The sequence below is a fragment of the Rhagoletis zephyria genome, unplaced genomic scaffold (genome assembly GCF_001687245.7).
Source record: "Rhagoletis zephyria isolate East Lansing unplaced genomic scaffold, Rhagoletis_zephyria_1.1 Rzeph_scaffold_00889, whole genome shotgun sequence".
Lineage (NCBI taxonomy): Eukaryota > Metazoa > Arthropoda > Insecta > Diptera > Tephritidae > Rhagoletis > Rhagoletis zephyria.
The window spans coordinates 30,684-54,073 of record NW_016157973.1 but is presented as its reverse complement, the minus strand read 5'-3'; the positions used below and the strand labels follow the sequence as shown (position 1 = coordinate 54,073).

At 35.7% G+C, this 23,390-nt stretch overlaps 1 protein-coding gene across 2 annotated transcripts in view; it reads right to left on the bottom strand.

Moving 5' to 3' along the window:
* Nucleotides 1-23,390, bottom strand: part of Lasp (LIM and SH3 domain protein Lasp) — a 64,282-nt gene that overhangs the window by 26,125 nt on the left and 14,767 nt on the right. For both annotated transcript variants that reach the window (XM_017614745.1, XM_017614744.1), the window contains exon 2: nucleotides 11,736-11,830. In XM_017614745.1, the coding sequence (XP_017470234.1) occupies nucleotides 11,736-11,830 (95 nt within the window). The remainder of the gene's footprint in view (nucleotides 1-11,735; nucleotides 11,831-23,390) is intronic.

Sequence of the window (23,390 nt, the reverse complement as noted above, 5' to 3'; positions counted from 1 at the left end):
AGTGAAGAAGCCTCGGATGAGAAAGATTTACGGGCCTTTACGCGTTGGCGATGGCGTATACGGTATACCGCAGACGATTTAACGATAAGCTGTATGAGCTTTACAACAAAATGCAACGGCTACGCTAGGCTAGGTGATGTCGTACGAATGGACAGAAATGCTCCAGCTTTGAAAGTATTCAACGCGATGCTGGTAATAGAGGAAGAGGAGGCCTCCTCTGTGTTAGAAAGACTAGATGGAGAAGGACTTAGCTTTACTTGGCATTTCCAATTGGCGTCAGTTGGCACAGAAGAGAAAGGACAAGCATCCTGATTCGGATTCGCTTTGGCGGTTACAGAGGAAGAATGACAAGACAAGTGGTTTGTGACAAATGACTTATGCCAATTGACTAACGAGTAACGGATTTTGAATAACGAAAACTCTAGTAGCACACTGGTGTATAAATTTACACCATATTAAGACCGTAGTGTGCTACTTGAGGAACAACTATGTCTTATGACTAATGAGTGACGAAATATGATTTCTGTTTAAAGACTTAAGACTAATGACTACCGTGGACTAATCTTTATTAACTAATGACTAACGACTTATCGACTTAGAACTCTTAAGAGTGGGGCACACAGTTACCAGAAGCGACGAATGAGAGTCGCCTTTCTACGAATAAGTAATATCTGGGAAGTAGGCGTTATTTTGCCGAACCTTTTTTTCCTTTTCAGAAACTCTAGAGCTACTCAGAACAGTATTAAGTTTTATTTATTTTCAAAAATTTAACCTTTTAGACTTAAAAAAAATTTTTTTCCGCGTAATTTTGCAGAACCTTCTTTCATTTTCAGAAACTCTAGAACTATTGAAAAGCTACTCAGAACAGTTTTAATTTTTATTTAAAAAAAAAAACTTTTTGGACTTTTTTGAAAAATATTTTTTTTGCGTAATTTTGCAAACCACTTTTTATCCATTTCAGTAACTCTAGAACTATTGAAAAGCTACTCAGAACAGTTATCATTTTAATTTTTTTTTTCAAAAATTTAAACTTTTTGAAAAAATGTGTTTTGGCTTAATTATGCGGAACTTTTTTTTATCACGAACTCTAGAAGTATTGAAAAGCTACTCACAATAGTTTTAATTTTTTATTCTTAAAAATTTAACTTTTTCGACTTTTTTGGAAAAAATGTTTTTTTTTTCCGGCTTAATTTGGCAGAACTTATTTTCTTTTCAGTAACTCTACGCAGAACGGTTTTATTATTATTATTTTTTTAATTCAACTTTTTCGAAAAAAAAATTACAGAACCTTATGCTAATTTAATGGTAACGCTAAGGACTTCAACGTGCTCCGGCGAAGTCACGCAGTGGTTATCCAGCTTAACTTAATCTCACCTATTATCTATTTTTTTGCTGCATTTTATTTTAATTTAACTTATTACATAGACGAAAATCCGTCCAGGGTTCAATTATATTGATAGCTTTTCGAGTCTTGCTATTTACATTTTCAATTTGAGCAAACTTTCCCTAAATATCCGGCAATCCATTATACATACAACCAACATATGTACATGCATGCTTATTAGGGAAACTGGCGAAATTTTTTTTCAACGACATTTATAGTTCATTGCACCAGTTAAGAGTTTAAATGCTTTTAATTTGTAGCAGGATTAACAGAGCATTTACCAACAATTAAAATACCGCCAACGGGCATATTGGGTCAACATAGAATAATGGAGGAATACCCATACAATACTTACAAAGCATTCAATGGGACAATAACGGGTTGGACGAATAATACAACTATGCCACAATTGGAAAGGAGGAAACATACTTGCAGTTATACGAAACTAAAAACAAAAAAAAAACGCAACTTCAAACTCAAAATGCTCCAAATGAGACCAACGATATGGACAGAGTAGAAGTTGGTGTAGTTATGTGTGTACATTAAGGTAGTCTAAAAACGTACAGTCGGAATTTTAATTTTAATGGTTTTTTAACGAGAAAAATATACCGCTGTTTATATATTTTGAAATCAAAAAATATTTAGAGGTCGCTCAAAGCGCTCAAAGTTTTACATGCATTTTATGTGGGAAAAAAAACATCTTTTCGTGGAAATTGTATAGAATTCTTGAAAATCAATATTTTTCGATCAGAAAACTCTGGTTCTCTTTAGGACACATCCAATAACAATACCTAATTGCTTATTTAACAATTTTTTGATACTAAAAATTTTTTATTGGTGCCCCATTGCATTTTCTGGGGTTTTTGGCGGACCTATAAAATATAGTTATTTACTATGACAATATGGTTACATAAACAATTAGGTATTATTATTGGGAATCTCCTGATTTTCAAGAATATGTACATGGAAAACTTTGATCGCTTTGAGCGACCTCTAAATATTTTTTGATTTCAAAATATATAAATAGGGGTATATTTTTTCGGTATAGAACAATCCTAGGGGGCGAGAGCATAAAAATACCGACTTTGATTTTTCACATGCATTTTTGGACCACCCTAATGTACATACGAATCTACAACAATTCCAACAACAATTACTTCTTTTAGTCATAGATACTAAGCAGGAGTGTAGTTGCTCCCAATAATATCGAGTATGAATTGCAGAAAGGAAAAGTGGGCTGCTTGAAAAAAAGGAGTAAAAGTAAACGAAGAAGAATAGCAATAAAATAATACAAAACCACTACACACACACACCCAAACTTACCTAACAAAATGCGCTGTAAAATTAAAGAAAAGCAAGCAATGAATGCCGGAAAAAGGGACATTTCTAAATTATTTTTCACAACCATACAACTATGTTACTCTTTTTTTTTACTTTGGAAGCGCAAACATTATCGTCGATGTACTCGTAAGCGTTCGTGTAAATATATCATATATTAAGTATCTACTTCAGATTGCTTCAAAATTTCTATGTGGAGTGCAGCCATTGTAATCGTGAGGAGGCAAGTTGCCAAATAACAAATGAATAACAGTAGTTCACTTGTAGTCCGTCCGTCCTTCTATCGGAAGCAACTAACTCTTGCTGCTTGGAAAATTTTTCATCTTCCATTTGCAGCATTTGATTACATTTGGCTTGTGCAAGAAGCCTCAAGGAAACCATTTGATAGATACTATCTACTCTTATTTGTACTTGTTTGCTTGGAGTAGTTGAAAGGAGCAACATTCGAATTTAGCAATACGCAAATTGTGAAAAAGGAAAAAAAAGAGTCCAAATGTTGTCATGCCATTTCGCACACACACAAAAAAGGCAGCTGAATAGTGGTGAAATCAAATTGGATTCGATAGACGATGCTCCATGGATATATCGAACATATTTAAAAGAGTTGAAGCACAAAAAAAAAGTGAAATAAAAATAACTAACTTTGTAGCTGACTTCAACTTTGAAGTGCCAACACTTGCTGCTGACAGACAGACTGTCATCCAAAAATTTTGAAGAACGTTGATGTTGTCAACGATGCTAGTGAATGGCTTGATAACGTAGAGATTCTATTTCAAAGTGATAAGGATTATCCATTCACTCAAACAAATGATGCATGACAACTGAGCGCAGATAACAGACAAAGTAAATAAATATGTATGTATTTGTGTATGTTGGAGTTATGAAAGGAAAAATATTTGATTGGCATTAGATGCCATTGTACAGTGGACGCAAAAGTACGAAATGTAGTCAAAAGTAAGGTAGTAAAGTAAATCTGCTCTGGAGCTAAAAATAAAATTATTTAGAATATTTGGTATGAACGAAAAAATCATCCTAAACAAATCAAAAAAAAAAAAATAAAAATAAAAATTTAAAATTAAAGTGAAGATAAAATCACGGTTTTTAATCCAATAAATAAAAGAATGTTTCTTTTATCTTAAAATACATGTTGCAGAAAATAAAGAGCCGCATTCCCCCATACGAATCGAAAATTTGAAATTTTTGTAGAGAAAATTAAAGCAAGGTTGGATTTATGATTTTCGGTTGGTACGAAAACAAGACTGCGTCCCAATGTGGAACATATTTAGTTTAGTTTAGTTTTGGTAAAAATTACACTGAAATTAATATTCTATAAAAAAAAAAATAAAAAATCTGCGGAATCCTATTGGTTTAGGATTCTAGAACTCAATTTCGATACCCCTCCTAGGCGGATCTTTTTTCGGTGACATTCGGAGTAGGCGTAAAATTGTAGGTGACAACATATAATTAAAATTGGGTTAAAAATCATTGTGACTGTATCCGAGGACCAGCATTGTATAAAAAAACACTAAATGTAGGCGAAAAAACCAGTTGTATGGGAGTAACAGAGGACTCATTGCAAAGTCAACTTCTTATTGGCACGAGACGGGACCAAAATTAAAGAAAGAAAGCGGAGTTAATGCCACATCAGGAAATATTTTTAATAAAACACTACTTTCAGAATTGTTCCGGGGTAGACGGGCTCGCACCTTTGCGACAGCGGCCTTATACATCGCCACCGCACTCGCATCATCGCAAACAACTACCTTGATTTGGGCCTAGTACCAGCCGGAATCTCTGCATGCCGGAGGAGCTCCAGGGTTCACCAACAAAACGTCAAAAATGGCGTTTGCCAGTGCGGCCTTAACGCACCTCCATTGGTCCCGAGCAATGCAGCCGAGTTCGTTGCCGCGGTCAAGAACCCCGATGGGGATACTGTCCGTAGCAACTTCAGCAAAAGCTGGGGCTAGCTACCCAGGAGTGCGTCCGGTATTTCTTAGGTGGAGGCTGCTGCTCCACCGCCGACCTTTGTCTCTTTGACAAGGATTGATTTACCACCGAAACCCAGCTGATGTCTGGAAGTTTGGTAGTGAAAAAGACTTGATTCGAACAACAAATTTCACAATGACAAAACCAGAAACAAATTATAACATCAGGGTATAAGCTTAAAAAATAAGTTTTTACAAAAAAGCTTAAAATTAGCTCATGCACAAAAAACTGTGAAACCATTTTAGTGAAAAGTTGTAATGGAAAAACAAAATAGTTTACTTTGGATAGAAATTATAGCTTCCACTTCGAGATACCACAACTCCTTATCAGACTTCTTCATCGAGCTCCCTGTGTGTTCTACCTACTGGGCTAAGTTTGCCTTACGCAAATTGTTATTGCTTTTTCCTCTCTTTATTTAATAGTCAACCCGATTGCTATTTAAAAAACGTACTAAAATTCAAAAACTTTACGTTTCAGTAGTTTTTTGGTGTTTTTTTTAGCCACTGCCAAAAACGAAAAGCCGCAAAATGAAAATTAAACATTCAAATAACAACCAAGGCATGCCTTCACACATCATATCCGCACTAAATAAAGTTTTTCGAAACTTTTGTGACGCACCGACTGTAAGGTGATTAAGCACAACATTGTGCATAAGTCAAGCGCAAAGCTTTTTAAACTTTGTAAAGCAAGTTTTTTTTAGCTATTACAAACTTCTACATTTTTAAACAGTTGATGTTCTGCGAACACATAATGCCGGATTTCCACTAGGCATTGAATGGCAAAAATTGGAATGAAAAAGTTGGGCATTAAAAATATGCATGTCATTATGTTAGAAAAAATAGTCATTAAAAACATTTCCACCTGACATTTTTTAAATGCCTCCAATTTTTTGTCATTTCAATACGTAGTGGAAATTCGGCATAATTTAAACTAAAAATAATGCACAAGCAGACACAAATATTTATATATTGGAATCTTTTGATGGAATCTTAATGAAGATTCACGGGCAAATCGCTATGACACATCTTTTATGACTATTGTGGAAAAAATTTTAGTCATATTGATATCTTCGCAAACTTGAAATAAAATTAGTATAAGGTACTTCTAGAAAAGCCGTGGATTCACTTTTTTACGAATGTATTTTTTTGCTCCCCTGTCTGCTGAGAACTGTTTTACCTCTTACGTAGCAATCGTTGCTCCTTTGACTGCTTTGGCACCCCAAAATGCGCCCATCACTGGCTTAAGCGATCAAAATAATAAACGAAAGACTCTTCCCCCTTTTATGTGGACACAACTGAGCGCAACGCTGTCCGCCATAGACGAGTCTTAAGTCCATCGCTTTGGGAAATACATATGTACATACATATGCACAAATATTTCCAATTATCTTTTAAATGCTGACTGGGTTTGCTTTGGCTTATTTAAATTTCATCATCACTTTTGCTCATTGACTTTGTTTTCTCGCTGTCATTCTCGCTGTCACAAATCGTGCCACAACTGCATTTCCTATTTCCTCCAGTGGAATGACAGAAAAAGCTGAAGTAAGTTGCCCAGCGCACAACAATAAATATTTCAGCGACTCTCGTAAAGTAAACAACAACAAAACAGCAGGAGCATACATACATACATATGTATGTATATGAAAACAATTGCCAGGCAGTAAGTAGTGGGAGTGGTGCTGAGATTATTGTTGTCTTAGCACCGGTATTCAATCGTAAGTAGTATAAGAATGGAAGTGACAGCAGCAGCAAGGGTGGTGAATAGTAAGAACCAGTGTGACCAGATGATCGCAAAAGCCGAAATTAGATTGATTTTGTAAAAGCGTCATAAAAAGTTATGTACGAGTATATGTTATGAAAAATTTAGCTAAAAAGAAGTCGGTAGGTATATTCATAACTAAAAAATGTAAACCAACTTGACAAGTTCAGCGAAAGCGATTTTCTTTAAATACCTTTTAAAATCCTGCTCATCAAAACAAAATAAAATCGATTAGGCTAATAACGACTGAATATTTAAAGGTAACAAATTTGTGAATAGAGTATAGAAAATATTCTCATGGAGGATCAAACTAAAGAATAATGTTTGTTTTCTACATCAGAGTACACTGGTAGTACGTCAACAAATCAAATTGTAAAAAAACACAGCTTAAAGCTAATTTTTTCGTGCCCACCATTGTTTGTTGAAACACAAAAAAAAAAACTTAATAAAGCAGAAACCGCAAGTAACCGTCAAATATCAAGATTGTTATTTTTAAATCATTCCACAATCATGTTTTTTTTTTGATTATTTCAATCATGAAAAACCGTTATTTTCAGATTTTTTTTTCGATCAAAAACAAACGCTATTTTGGATTTCTATTTTTTATCATTTCTAATCGCTATCATGGAGACTACGATTTTATGACCGATTTAAATCTTTTATAAAAAATATGTAAATAACGGTCATAATATGATCGAAAAAAGAACGATGCAAAATTGTATCAAAAAAATCCACAAGATAAGATTATTCTTAGTCGAAACAAAATAAAAAACATAAAATTCAATTTAAACGGTTAAATTACGATTTTATTATAAAAATCATCACCGTTAGGGTACCTGAAAAAAGCTTAAAAAAATGATTTTCTCACAGAAATATTACTCTGCACATCCATAGTAATTTTTGAATGGTAAACAGCAGTTTTACAAATATTGAAGATTTTTTGTATGGTCGCGGTCGCTATTTATTTTTTATATTCCGGTCCGAATTTTACTAAGCATATTTACGGCAAAGAAAGGCTGGAAAAAAGCCAAGATGCTGGATCCCAAAATCAAGGGCTATGACATAAAATCACATGCTCAATCTAGCCACAAAAATACTAATCTGGCCACACTGGTAATACAACATGCATCCTCAACGCAGCAGTGAGGTGTGACATTGTCAACAAAATGTCATTCATGCCTCACGCAACAAGAAAACATAACACAAAAGTAACAAAATGCATTGTGAAGATGTTGTTGTTGTGAAAAATTTTAAAAAAAAAAAGAAAAAAGAAAAGGCTTTAGATGCCACCAACTGCAGCAAAAGTGTGGTTGCTGAGCACAATCGTTTATCGTACATTGGTAAATTTGTAAATGCATATGTATACCAATGCATGCGAGATAATTTCCTGCTGACATACATAATATTATGAGGGTATGTACTAGGGCTCGTAAAATTATCCGACTATTCGACTAATCGGTTAACCGATTATTCGATTCGTAACCGTTCGCATGCTTATTAGTCGGTTAATGGTATTCGAATAGTCGCCCGCCTTCGATTATTCGAATAGTTACTTTGCTTCGACTACTCGAGCATTGTAGCAAATCGAATTTCAGTAACCGAACTTTCATTGAAACTTCTTTGACAAATGAAAAAATTTTTTTTTAAATATATACATGCACACGTATGTATGTATATTCAGATACAAAAATGAGCGGACGCAAAAGGAGCTGGGTTTGGGATTTTTTCGAAAAACCAGAGGACGGAAAGGAAGTAACATGTTCCATATGTGGTGCAGTTTTGTGCTACAATCATCCACATCCTCACTGAACAAACATTTAACAAAAATCCATAACAAAAGCTCGCGAAAATGAGAGGTAGGTATTGCTTTAGCCATTGTCTCTAAAATATTTCGCAATAACATTTCAATAATTAGCGCACATTCTTGCAAAAAAAGTTTGCCTTAATTTTGCACATGCAATCTTATATATGTACTACGAATGTAACAAGACTTTTCATATATGTATATGTATCTGTAAATGCAAAAAAAAACTCGAACTTAAAATATTCGATTAACCGAAAATGAACGGTTAGCCGAATAATCTAAAGTGAACGGTTATCCGAATAGTCGACAGCTTTCGACTACTCGAATATTGCTAACCGATTAACAGTAGTCGACTTCAGTCAGATTCGAATAATTCGGTTAATCGATTAACCGAATTGCCCGAGCTCTAGTATGTACATACATAAAAATGTAGGTATGTAGATATACATAAATTTTCACCTCATCAACTCCCAAGGGTGTAATAGAGTATTTTATTCCACTCAAAATTATCTCCTCTTACAACTCGTACAAATGCTTTGAAAATGGCAATTAAAATCATTATTTACACATGTACGTGCATGTACGTGCATGTATAGCCAGTACCTATGTACATTCATTCGAAAAGTTGAGATGCATATTCAAATATTTCAAACAACTGAAAATTGATTTCCCCATTGGCAATGCAATGAAATTTGTTGAGCTATAAGTAGATAAGTTTGAGAATTTTCAATTTGCAAGTGGTGCTTTAAATGTTGTAAGTTGTTAATTTAAATGTTCATTTACTTTTTCACAGCGTAGCCACATTTGAAGCATCTTACGAGTAAATTTAGTAAAGATTGGTTTAAGGTTGGTTTTTTAACCTTACAGAAGGCCCGCTTTCCAGTTACCTACCGAGGCCAAAATAGTTTATTTAATTTTTAATTTTATTTATTTCTGACAGCTTTATTAAGCCGATTGATAATTCGATCGCAACAATCAATAGTTGAGTTTATGCTGGTAAGTTAAAATAATTGGAGAACAGATTCTTCGCACACGTAGACCCGCTTAAAAAGCTACATATTTCTAGCTGCAAGATTTCTGCAAGGCCTTAAACGGATAGTTTCCCATGTGGGCGTAATTCTATGCTCAAAGCCGGACAGTGGCTTCCCTCTTCTCCTATATTCTTGCATTTACGATAATGACCCGCTGTATTTACCTGCAGCATCATGGCGTGTAAGCCAATTAGACAGAGGCCGATGATAACCCTCTCAGCTTTCAGGGCTGCCCGACTGTCGGAGAAGATCAATTTCTTTTATTAATGCACTAAAGTAAAAATGCGAAAATGGGTTCATATGTAAGTATGTGCCTTAGGGGGTTTCGGAATTTCTGGAAAGTCTTTAAATATTGATCCTTAAAAAATATAGGTTCACGAGTTTGAAGTTTATTCGCATAAATAAGGTCATTTGAGTAGCCTCATAAAGAAGTCCAAAGGTGTCTAGTCGAATGATCTCGGTGTTCAACTTTCATAAACTAAAACGCAAAGGAGTTGTTTCAGGCCCGCTTAAACTTACTAAATCCTACTACCTACTACTATGCTGAAACCTAATAGTTATGCAGTGTACATTGTTTTGGTCCCCGGCGAAGTCTATCGGTCTCAGTATTAAGTATTATGGTGGCTGTATTATCGGACTATGGGGAAAGACTCCTTCTTCTACCATAGTTTCATACTATATCCAATAAAAGAGCTTGACGGATGCCACGCCCCTCAGTGTGGCAAATCTCGCCGATAGGCGGCCCAGAGGAATCGGTCATAGTAGATGACGCCCGTTCCCAAAAAACCCCTTCGGAGACATTTGTATGCTGATACAAAAACAACTATTCCTTCAGCTTTAAGTAGCCGAAACGATCCAGATTCATATCTAGCCAAGAACTGGCAATATGTTATGACAACAACAACAATACATGGCGAAGAAGACCCTCTACATCACGGATAGAAGGCGTCTGCTCTCATTTAAATGCCAGCTGTAGTTTACATCGCTAGCTCTTACGTTTCGCCTACAATGTCGTCGCAATTGTTGGATAGTGTATAGGTCGCATTCTCTGAAACATCGCCTGACCGGGAAAATAGAAATTTAAGAATGAGGGTCTGGATCTCCTTACTTACACTATAGTCTATAGTCTTTTTAACACTTGGTGATTTTTTTTTCAATAGCACATATTTTAGTGGCGAGTTCTAAATCCATGCCCAAATCTTTAGTAAATATAAAAGTCGTACAGTCTTCCAAGGTAATTCTTCGTAGACAGACGCTACAGATTTCAGTTGGTCCTTAAATCGAATATATAGGAGTGGTCCTCCTAGAGAGCTCCTGAGTTGAGGTTATCTCTGCTATATTCCATTAAACGTTAGAATAAATTTAGCTTAATACATACATACATATTATCAATGTATAAGTAGTTGTCGCATTATCATTTGTTTAATTTACGTAAAAACTTAGGAATTCAAGAATTCTGTATGCACAAACAACCAATGGGAATTTCTCTATCCCCATGCACTGTATACGAAAGCGTTTACTGTTGTAAAAATGCCTTTATCACAGACTTAGCAGATAAGATAAAAAGCGTTTCAAAAATAGTAGTTAGACTTCTCAAACCTAATACAGCAAATTTCATGAATAGCAGCTATGAGAAAGACCAATTAAACTCAAAAGTATATTGTGTTATCTGTTGTAACTATGTCAATGGCACAAACACATATTTTTATGTAAATACCTAAATATGTATTAATGCAGCTGAAGTTTATTATGTAGTATTTAAGTAAATATACACTTGGGAGATAATTGCCTCATAAACTTTTTGTGTGTATAGTATAATAATAATAGTAGGTAATTATTTTTAGTAGGTGCATAAACCGAGTAGCATATGGCGTAAATTCCCGGGCGCACACATTTTCACACAGTAACTAAATTTGGTGCAATAAAATTATAGCTAATTTTATTTAATAAATCGTAGTGAAGATAGATATGTACACAATGCGTCATTTGAGTAGCCCATTCTTTTGATCTTCGGTATGTACAGTTTCCCTTTTGTTTGTTTAATATTCATAATTTATTTATAAAAATGTAGCAAAGTATGCTCGACAAAATTTTTACATCGAAGAAAATGCGCAGCATTGTCAACAAAAAAAAATAATTGTCAAAAATCAACGATATTTTGTAGCCACTTGAAACATGCAATTTATTATGCTAAAATTTAATGGGCTACAAAACTGCAAATCCGAAATTTTTCTAAAAATATTGTTAACTTATGCACTGCAGACCATTTTTATAAAATTTTAAAATCGGTTTTACAAGTAGAATATGATGCTACATTTTTCCACAAAATTAATGAATATTAAAGAAACAAAAGGAAAACTGTGCATACTGAGGATCATACCCTGCTATTCAAATGACTCTGAGTATACATATGTATGCTTAGTATTGTACTTACGCTTCGCAATATGGCAATTTGTTGTATCCTTTGTATGTTTTCATATTCAATGTCATGCCACATTCTGTGCACTTGAAACATGTCTTGTGCCATGTCTGAAAGTAGAAAAGAACAAAAAAAAAGTATTATTGCAAATTTCTAATAAATTTAAAATTGTAAATTTTTAAAGTATTTATTACTTTCTTTCACGCATTAAGAAAACATCGCGAAAAAAACATAAGTGACATTTTCTTAACATGTTTCAAAAATCAATTTTCGAAAAAAAATCGCTTAGGTTTTTACCTAGTTTGATTTTTTGATATTATTAACATTCGATGGAAGGGTATCAATACATTTGATATTTAATAAGTTAAAAAAATTGCCGGGGGTAAACTCGAAAACTCGAAAATTAAAAATAAAGCTCATGTTTAACTAATTATTTAATTAAATTTTTTATTGTACATTTACAGGGCAATTCTGGCAACTGTCTTTCAACTGACCACAGTCTTTCGAAAGACTGACTGAAAGATCTGCTAACGAGGAGGTCTTAGCGTTATGTTGTTCGCCTTTAGCAATACGTTTTTTTTTTAATTAAATTAAATTAAATAATCATACAAACGTAAATTAAATAATCATACATATTTTTCCTTTTTAAAACAAGTAAAATTAATAAATAAATCAAATTGGAAAAAGAAAAAAATAATAATCAAAAAAGATGAAATAGTACTTAAAATTAAATTAGATTAAAGATATTTTTATTTAAAAAAAAAAAAACAATTAAAAAAATTAATAAGATCCAAAATATTAAATGAGATAAAAAAAAAATCCTTTTAAAACAATAAAACCTAAACATTAAAAGAAAATTCAATTACCCACTTTTAAATAAAAAATAAATTTCTAAAAAATAAATGTAAGTTAAGAAATTATTTTTCTTATTTACACAATAAAATCTGAAAATTAAAAGCAAATTTAACTAAACAACTAATAAAAAATTATTTAAAAAAGAAAAAATCAAATAAGTTCCTAAAAATTAAATGAAATTAAAAAAATATACATATACTTTTTTAACCTATAACAGCCCAACCACAAAAAAAAAATTAATTAAAAACGAAAAAATAAAATAAGTTTCTAAAAATTTAATTAAAAAAAAAATAAATAAATGTCTGGCTTCCGAGTAACAACCAAGTGCTTCTTAAAGGTCTTCAACACTCTTGATACAGTTTTTGGGCTTACTTTCAGCTCCCGAGCAAATTTTTTTTAATATCCACTGAGGGTGGTCTTGAAAACTGTTCGTTTACCGTCTAGCGAAAATATTTGAAAATGGCAGACCTTACATACAATTTTAGTACCTACATATGTATTTGACTAGTTTTGCTTAAAATTTTTTTTGTGGCAGTAAACTTAAAATTTAGTTTTTAAAATATGCATTTTAATTGGTAGCATTAGCGTTTAGCTAAATATTTTGTTGATATAAAAAAACAAATAAAGCAAATACGTTGCATGGAGAATTTAATAATAAAAAGCATAGCCAATTGAAATTATATTTTGCATTCTTTTCACTTGCTCTCCATTATTCTAGCTAAACGTGCTTCATAAATAAAGCACGATGAAGCAATCAAAATCCGTATATAAATATGTTGGTACATATGCAGTAAATCATAAACAATTTACAAAAACCAACCAAAAAATGCATAAACATGCTAAATGCATACACCACAGCATAATTCCGAAACAGAACATAAAAAGCAACGCCATGAGCTAAAGAAAAAAATAATAAAATACATTAAATTTACACAAATATAATGAATTTCTCCTATACGACTGACCGACTGCTGTCAGCAACAAGTTACGTTAGATTAGTACGTGGAACTACGTGGTTGATAAAAATAATGTTTACTGCATTCCTAAGCTACGTACATATCTAAAGGGTATGTATTTAGTACTTTATGTGCGTATACACATGTAGGTTTGTACGTATGTACTTATTTGTGTTTGCTTACCAAGTTAGAATAACATCCCAACGAGTTCTTTCGTGAGCACTCTTCCAAACCTATAGCAGTCATTTTTGAACAGATTAAAGAAAAAACTTTCACCTATGTACTTATATTTCACCTCGGATGATCGAAGCTACTGACTAGTTTCAAACTAATTCCTTTTTTTCTACTTTGGTTTGATCACTAAAAACTTTTAAAGGTAAGGATTCTCGTAACCGATCAGAATAATTCTCATGAGAATTATCATCGGAGACGAAAAACCTCAACTGCCTCGAGAGAAGCGACATACCTAATAAGTGTCCGGCTTGTGAAGGCATCGCACACGACCCCACCAAACACTTCTGCACTTGCTTCCTTAAACGATACTCACTTAACACCCCTTTCACTCTCCGTCGAAACAGCATGTTTCCACATCCTGCCATTAGTTGAGCATGACGACAACGATTTTTAGACTAGCCGATTTGGGCAGGGCTTACTAGTATCGCTACAACAACAACGACAGGTAACTAAAAGACCAACCAAATCTCCCGCTAACCAGATCTTAGAAAAAGGTATTCGGTGTTCCGAAATGCGACACCGACTGGACGCAAGCATAATCGAATCGTATTGTTAGACATGTCAGCGATACATTTATTCCAAATTGTGTCGGCTTTATGTGCCGATAGGTAGGCGTAGGAGTTCTATGTCATTGCCGACGATGGCATAACCCCACGGCGCTCGAAAGCACAGCGACAGTATGGGGCAGACATTTTAACCACCTGGGTAGGGCTTGAAGCCTATCTAAAGCCTCTGGGTCTACCCACATTCGGGTATTAAACAACAGCCACCACAATACTTCCCATGGGCCCGTATCCAAGAACAGGCCAGAGTAAACTGTGAAGGCGTCTTTCCCCCGTACCAGAATTAAGTATCTGGTCAGACCTTGAATTTGAGCTTCTACTCAGCTCCCGAGGCCATTGACTAGGGTCCTCGGGGTTGTCAGGCACATACATAACTCCACTTATGCGGAGTCCCCTTGAGAGAAGTTTTCTCGGCAGTGGGCCCCAGCACGATTAGTGAAGAGCTCAAAAAAGAAAGAATAAGATCTAGATAGATAGATCTATTGCTAACCCCTACCAAGTAAATCTTCCACCTTAAGTTTCCTCTTACTTCTACACAAAAATGACTTATCCTTACTTGCGAATTTCCATCCCGAAATGTTCGGATTCTTGGTTAGTGTGGTCATAATTCCCTTAGCCTTTTGGCGATCATGTAACCCTGAACCTTTTTTCGAGCCATAAGTCGGTCGGATTTGAACTGTTTAACAACCCTGTTTAACAAAATATTGGGTTGACTAGTACAAAGTCTAGTTTAAGTCATTATGGCAGGGGATAATTAAAAAGTACACATGTGAAGTTGAGTTATTACAGCAGAACCGTTATATGTACACAAATGGCCAGTCATAAAAAATTAAATGATAAAAAGCTTCATTAAGTAATTACAAGTCGCATCTGATTGCTGAGGACGCAGTCAAACAGCAGCTAATGAAAGTCGACGCGAGTACATAGTATACACCTTGCACGGAAATGCAATGCATTCAAACTAATTTGACAATAGATGGACGCTGACGAGTTGCAAATAGCAGGCGAAAGCAGAAGTGCGAGCTGCATGCGCAAATGTGATTTACGGGAAATACAAAAACGCACACACAACCCATACGTGCGTTCATTCACATGCGAAGAAAAAATGATGCTTTGCTAAAGTCCCTGTTTCGTTTGGACGCTTCGTTGCAGTGCATTATGGCACATGTTGCAGTCAACTACCGGGCACAGCACCAGCATCAGCAACCTGTGTGGCGTGCTCACAGAAAAATCTCGAATTACAGCATTGCAGCAACATAGCAAACTTTGACGGATGGACCGCATATGGATGTGACCGGCCATAGCGGCATGCGTCTGTCTGTCAATCACACCTTTTTAAGTGCTTATCTGCTGAAATATTTTATATGTACACTTGTCCACAAAATAATAGCAGTACGATAATGTTTATTATTTTTTTTTTTATAAAAGTCTAGCTGGTTTTACAACAAACACCAAACTTTGTACAAAAATTATAAAAAATCTGCAAATTTTCAACAAAAATTCAAACTTTTTAATCAGAATTTTTAGTTTGGTATGTAGTTTTGTAGCTCATTCAATTCTAGCATAATGAAGTGCAAGTTTCAAGTTGCTAAAAAATTCTGCTGATTTTTGAGAATTTTTGCACTTTATTATACTTGAATTGAAGGGGCTACAAAACTGCATAACAAATTTTTTTCTCAAGATTCTGATTAAAAAGTTTGAAATTTTGGTGAGAATTTTTTGATTTTTTATACTTTTTGTAATTTTTGTATAAAGTTTGAAATCTGAATTTATATGGTGTTTGTTGTATAACAAGCAAGACGTAAAACAAAAAAAATAAACATTAAATAAACAAAAGATAAATAGCCAAAACTGGTCAAAATATCGCACTCCTATTATTTTGTGGACAACTGCATGTACGTAGTATTAAAAATATTATTATTAAAATCAAATCAAAAGATAATGTATAATGGATAATCTAATACGCTGCTGCGTACAGTTCAAGCGGAAAAGCTGCTAGGAAAAAATTTAATCGACATGCGATGATGTGAGCAATCATATTTATTCATATGCAAATGTAAATTCATACTATGTATTAGAGTGCATAACTTTCCAGAGAAAAAAAAATCGGCAGAGTCCATCGGACTTATAAAATTGGTTATATTTTAAGAGTCCCGCCAAAATGTTTCGGCAAAATATTTCCATTTACGTGCGCCAGACCTATTGGAAAATACTCCCATAAATCGAGATTTTCATAAATAAAATTATTTTGAAAATATTTTTTTTTTTAAATCACCTCAGATCAAGACAGAATTTAAGCTTAAAAGGTTTGCGTAAATGTTTAAAAATTTTATTAACGGAATAAAATAGATTTGTAAAAGTTCAAATCGGTTTAGCTCACGTAAATTTAAAAATTTTTCACGAAATATTTGGTCGGAAGTCTTAAAATATAACAAACTTTATATTTCCGATGGAAAAACAGTGCCTATTTTAATTGTTTTTTTTTTTTTAACCGACTTCCGAAAAAGGAGGAGGTTATCAATTCGTCGGAATATTTTTTTTTTTTATGTATGTTACCGCATAACTTTGGACCACGTCAACCGATTTCGATAATTCTTTTTGCATCGGAAAGGTAGTGTCTCAGAGGTGGTCCCATACTAATCCGTTAAGATCCGATCAGCGGATCATGAGATATATATATATATATATTTTTTTATATGAGAGTTGAAGTCGGTTTTTTTTTGCTAAAAATTACTTGTTTTGTATGAAGAGTGGTCTTCAATTATAAATTTTATATACCGGTAGAAAACCGCACCTTTTTTGGTGATGTACCCTACTATTTATATATGTATTTGTATGTGCATACCTGAAAAATTAAGCTTAATGCAGTCGAACGCATATACACAGGCACATAATTTTTTTGTGGCGCGTGCATACAAACAGCCGGGTGCTGAGGTTCAAATTTACGCGCCTTCCCGGTTGACCGCTCATCAAAGTCTGGCGGGCAAAAGCAACCACATTTACGTACCACTTTTTGTTTGTGTTTTTTCTATTTTTTTTTTTTTGCAAAACTTCGCATCCATTCACACCGGCAGCACAGGCAGCATTTAGTCGCACGTCCGGCAGTTTGATGCTTTGACTGGGTGCTAAAGGGGATAAAGCAAATTGCAGCGGTTGCAAGAGGATGTGCAAACGCGCGAAATTCGTGCGCGTCAGTTAATTTTGCTCTGCGAAGCATATATCTGTATAAATGTGCAGACTTATGTAAATATTGTAAATTCATGTATTTGGCTGCTGACAATGGACAACAGCGCAACCCAACAAAGAAAACTACAAATTTACAAAAACCGTCGGGTAATATGTGAAATGTTCAAAATTATGTAGGTTTACCAAAAAATTGATGTTTTTGTTGTTGTAGCAGCATTACAAAGCCCTGCCTAATTCACTTAGTTGTTGTCGTCAAGCTGAACTAACGGCAAGGTCGAACCAAGTGGAAAGAGGTGATTGGTATCATGCGGGGTATCTTCAAAAGCCGGACATGTTGGATATGTTGAACCAGGTTTAAATAACTAGCAGTAAAAAGCACCTACTGCGTCCAGAACTTAACTGTATTAGAGTTACGCGGGTCTCTCAGGATAGCTGAAGATCTTCCTCTGCGATGGGTGGGCGGCTGAGCCCCCATGTGGACATTCACAAGGCGAAGGCTCGTAAAAATGGTAAGGGTCTCTCATTGAATATCGATTATTGCCCGCCGCAGCATGGTTGGCTCCATTTGTTGTGTGGTGTATGTCCGCATCTCGGCCGTGAGTTTATTGAGATGCCTAGGAGCTTCCTCTGCTTCCACCAAGTAGCTGTTTGTATATCTAAATTTGCTAGCTGTGCATAAAATTGTTGAGATCACTGAGGCTGCACTTTGCGGATGGTATTCGAATGTCATTCGGAAGACATCTCGTCGCAGAACACAGTGCGCTGTTTTGGCTTTTTAGTCTTTTAGCTTTATCCACTGCATCATACTAGTCCGCGCTGACTAAACTGACGCAGCATAATTTAGAACCAGCCGACCAAATGAGGGAACTCCACGCACTGTGTTCATCCAAATACAGGTCGTCAGCGCATGAGGTCAATGAAAATCCCCTTGGTTGACTGTGAAAGCCTGAGGTAATAGAATTTAAACAGCAGTGTGCAGAGGTCTAAACCCTGTGGACTAGGCTTAGAAGTTTGAGCTGGAAAAAATAGTGACAACTGTCGACCAGTCAGATAAATCGTATTTAAGCGTTTTAGTACCACTGGAAGAGAGAATTTCTAAATGAGCTCTAGCACCGTGGAGTGACATTCGGTGTCAAAGGTTTTCGACAAGTCTAACGAAGTATTCTACGACAGTTTCCTGACAAGGCGGTTTCGGCGAAAGTCAGGAGTTTTCTGGTCGTTTTGAGGCGTTAATAGCTACGGTCGTGTTGTAGCTGTAGCTGGCGTTAGGTCGCACATCAAATTAGTACGGAATCGAGTGTCTTCAGTGGTAGTAGATAATGAGTCTTGGTTCGCGGATTTCAGTAGTGATACGACCCATTCATACCTCCACATATAAGGAATTATGAGAACGGCCAACGACAAATTGGGGATCTGAGTGAGTTTTCCTGCCCCCACTGGGATCAAAAATCTATTTAGATTGGTAAATCTTAATAATACTGCGAAGGGAACCTCCTTGTCTGCGATTAGCGTCGCTTAAGACAGGGGCTATTACATTGCAAAATCTGACTGGGGAATAACTTTACCGAAAATAGTAATAGCATATGGTCTACAGACATGAACCAAAAAGACAAGATCACGCGGGCTGGAGACTAGCCCGTTAGAATCGCATTTAGGAAAAAAGTTGAACGATTTTGACATTAACCGTTTGTTTACATTTCTTCGTTGTTTACAATTTGGTGGTGGGTTTTTACTGCAATTTTATTCATTTTCGCTTGTGACAACGTGAGTACACATAAGATAAAGAATAATTTAACACAACGGCATGATTTATAGAAGAATTTGCATAATAAAAATGATTTATCATGCGTTCAAAAATTTCGCGGTTTTCTCCGTTCTCTTCGTTGTTTACTTCTTACAACAAAGATGGCGTCGAGATTTCGGCAGCTGGAAAATAACTATTTTCGTTCTTTCCTTCCCGCGTGATCTTGTGTCTTTCGTTCATGGTCTACAGAGCCGATATGCAGCATAGCACGACCCATCTAGTCTAAAATAGATAGGAGTAGATCTAGCCTACTCTTCCGATTGATGCGACCACTGCTTTGACATTTAATCGCTGTTAATACATACTGGCCACTGCTTGATGGGTACGCACGCTTATAGAATCGGTCACAACGAACATTACCTATGTCTCTGCTCTACATTGAGGTAGTCCTGCGAACATTCGCCCCATTCGATACTACTTTCCTTAACTGAACTGAGTACTGCTAGCATCTCTGATTTTGTGGTCTCTATCAGAACTATGAGTTGGTTTTACGTCTAAGAGAAGTCAGAATATAAGGGCCCTACGTATAGCGGCCTATGACTGCATTTGGAGGATAACCTCGCGCCATTATTTCTATTCATCGTCAGTTTTTTCAGACCATTAATGTGTGAGTACTATCCTGTAGATATAGACCCCAACACCAAGCGCCAACAAAATTGCTCGTTGGGTTTCACCAACATGTGGCATGTTGAAAGGCAGATGACTTCATACACTGCGTCGGGCTGCTCCTGCTGCTGCAAAGTTTTGTTTGTCGTTTTGGTGATTTCTGCTTGCGATTTATGCCATTTATCAAAGGAACGATACCAAAACTGGACTAGGCTTGGCAGCGCGTATGCGATGTGCGTTTGACACTGTTGCAAATGTACATACATATGTATGTATAGGCAGAGCAACAGCAACAACTAAAACATGCTCGTACGATGCACGTACCAAAAAGTACGTACTATGTAGTACGCTCGCTTACATGTCAAAATACGTGAATAAATTGTTATGGTGCAATGCGCAAGCGTGCGACGATGCTTTTGGTGCAAAATGATCAAATCAGCAAAAACAAGGCCGGCAAAAAAATCGCTCGTACTGAAGCATTTCGAGTGCAATGCTGATTATGGCAACAAAAAGTTAAGAACAACAGCAAAATATATGTATGTAAAAACATGCATATGTATGATGTTGCTATTCATACATAGTATACTTACGTATGTGGGCAAACAGAATCACTGATTTACGGAATTGTACTAAACACTGAGCAAGCTAATGCAAAAAATATATGTATTCTACAAAGTGAATAAGACAACAAATAACAAATTCACACATCATTACAATAAGAGTGGCATGAAGGAGCAGCAGCAACAACAACAAAAACTTCCAGCATCAAGTGAGCGCACGTATAACTTATTAGACTCAACTGGTTGGGCAACTTCGTACTACATACATACTAGCGATCCATGCCATCAGTTTGCGGGCACTTTACCTCTCTATTAAGGGTATTCTCGAAATAGGAGGTGGACTATTTAGGTGGTAATTCCATGCTTTCCCAGCCAGCATTTGATGGACTGTCCGAGGATGTATTTGAAATGATCTGCTGCTAAGAGTGCCTTAAGGAGGCCCCAGACGATCAATTATTTTGATCGGACTGAAGTCAATCGATTGAATCAAGCATTCTTGACCGCCTAATAACCGCATTAATAAATGAGCCAAATGTTTGTTGATGAAGATAAATGTGGAAGAGCCTGCGTACATACATTCACTTGGGCAACATCGTCGATCGGTTATAAGAAGTCGGCTAACTCAATATGTGTATGGACATGTGTAATAGCTTTACTACTGAGACGCCGGTTTAGAGAAAGCTTTCGAAAAATGCGTTTTTAGTTCAAGCATACATCCACCCAACCTATCAGATTCCTGCTCTCACAAATTTTTCATAAGATCAGAGTAGCTACTAAAAAAGGTGATCTAATGTGACAAAGTGTGGGACATCCCTCCCGCCCTGGTCATCGCCAAATAACAAAGAGTTCACTGAAGATCTCCAAACTCAACATAAAGCTTATCTCTAGCATATTTACTAATGGAATACTAGCCACTACGCCACATTGCAGCCGAGTTTGAGGCGCTCAAAAACGAGATATAACCGATTTACTACTTCCTTTTTGAAAGTCCGCACTACGTTATTCGTGACCCAGGATTTGAGGCTGCCCATTTTTTCGAGATCGTGGAGAGATTAAACAAAAGATCGAGATGGTTTAAGGATATGCAGGGGCAGACTTGGGGGAATCTTTTCCTGAGTATCACAATGAAGGTCTAATCTGATCTTGAAACTGCCTGTTGATAGTTTCTGACAAAGTCATCGTTGAACGAAAGTTAAGAGCTATAAGTTTTGGGGCACATGGAATTTTAAGAGCTTACTTTGTCAAGCCGAGAACATTATCATTTCCTACAGAATGTGTGTATCGAAGCCGTACCATAGTTTCAGTTTGATAAGTCAGTGGGCTTGTTATTTTTCTGCGTAGTCACTACAAATGAAGAGCTGAACTATTGGACAGACTCGACATTGATTTAGAGCAAAAATCACCGGATTTGGCGAAAAAATAAGTACTCTACCACCAGGCCAATATCGGTCGCAAAGGCAAAATTGCATGAGTTAGGTTATCAATTGCTCACTCATACAGCATATTCTCCAGATTAAGCCTCCGTTCGACTACTTTCTGTTTCCAAACTTCAAGGAAGTAGTTTGGTGGTATGAGATTTTGGATCGACTGCAAAAGTGATCACTGAAATAAATGCCTATTTTGGCGTACGGGCGCTTGGGAAAATTTACTCTTATTATTTGGTAAACATACAGAAATTGGAAACACACGCTGTACCAAATGCATCGAGCTAAAAGTAGGCCATCATAGCTCTCTGCCGAAAAAAAATTCCAAAAGTCTTGTCTATCAAAGTGCTCTCCTGTAAAATGGATCTTCTCTCAGATAAATTTTCAGGCGCGCTCCTGCCTAGACATATGCATATTCCTTTTACTTGCGTCACTTTCATGAACAATTTATGGAAAAAGCGACTTTTTTGCTCAGACATATCCATCGTTCAATTTTGCAATTCTCTACAAAAGTATATAACATTCATGAATACCCCCAATGCAGCTTTACAAAACGCGAATCAAACTCGAAAAGTCTCAACCAGTGTAGCGGCTGGAGTTTTAATGTTTAATCGAAGGTTAATACACGATTAACTTGCTGCATTTTAGTGTATGCGTTGTGTGTGTTGCAAGAGCAGCCGTTGCTTAGTAAGAATTCGTTTAGCCTTGGGAGCAAAAAAAAAATCAAAAAAATAAAAGCACCGCAACAATGGGTGTGTTGTGTGTTGCAGCGCTAGCAACGAGCAGCAGCTGGTTACTTTTGCGTGCCACTCAGCAATTTCGTTTGGGGCGTTGTGGTTGCATAGCTAAGCGTGTGGAATAAACTTGACAGTGTGGTGATTAGAATTGGTAAGAAATCCAAAGCTGCCTTAGGAATTAGATATGGAAATTTGAAGTAAGCAGGAAGCGAATAGTCATCTTTATTCATAATCTTGAGGGAAATGACCTGAGGAGATTCAACGATATGCTTTTCGAAAATTGAAAAAAAAATATATATCGTGACCTAAGGGTGAAAAGGTGCCAAGTCCATTTTTTTTAATTGTTCAGGACAGACGAAAAATCAATGTAGTTTGGTGTTACCTGCCATTCTGCATCAAAAACTCAATTTTGGAAAAAACGGAGTTGGTATCTTTTCACCTTTTTAGATAGCGATATGTAACTAAAATGACTATCGGTATTAGCATAAGAATAGTATGCATTTCGTTTCGACCTTATAAAATTTTACTTAGGTTTTACTTATGTATATAGAAATGCAGTAAATAAAAATATGGTATGAATTAGGCATGTTTCGAATGCCACATTTTTTCAGATTTTTTAATGTCTCCAAATTCTACATCCGAGCCTTCGCTTGCGCTGGGAGGAATCTAAAATTAGTTCTAGATTGTTTATAAGACTTAGCAGTACTTGTTGAAGGCCCATCAATGTTGCTTAATATACTACTTA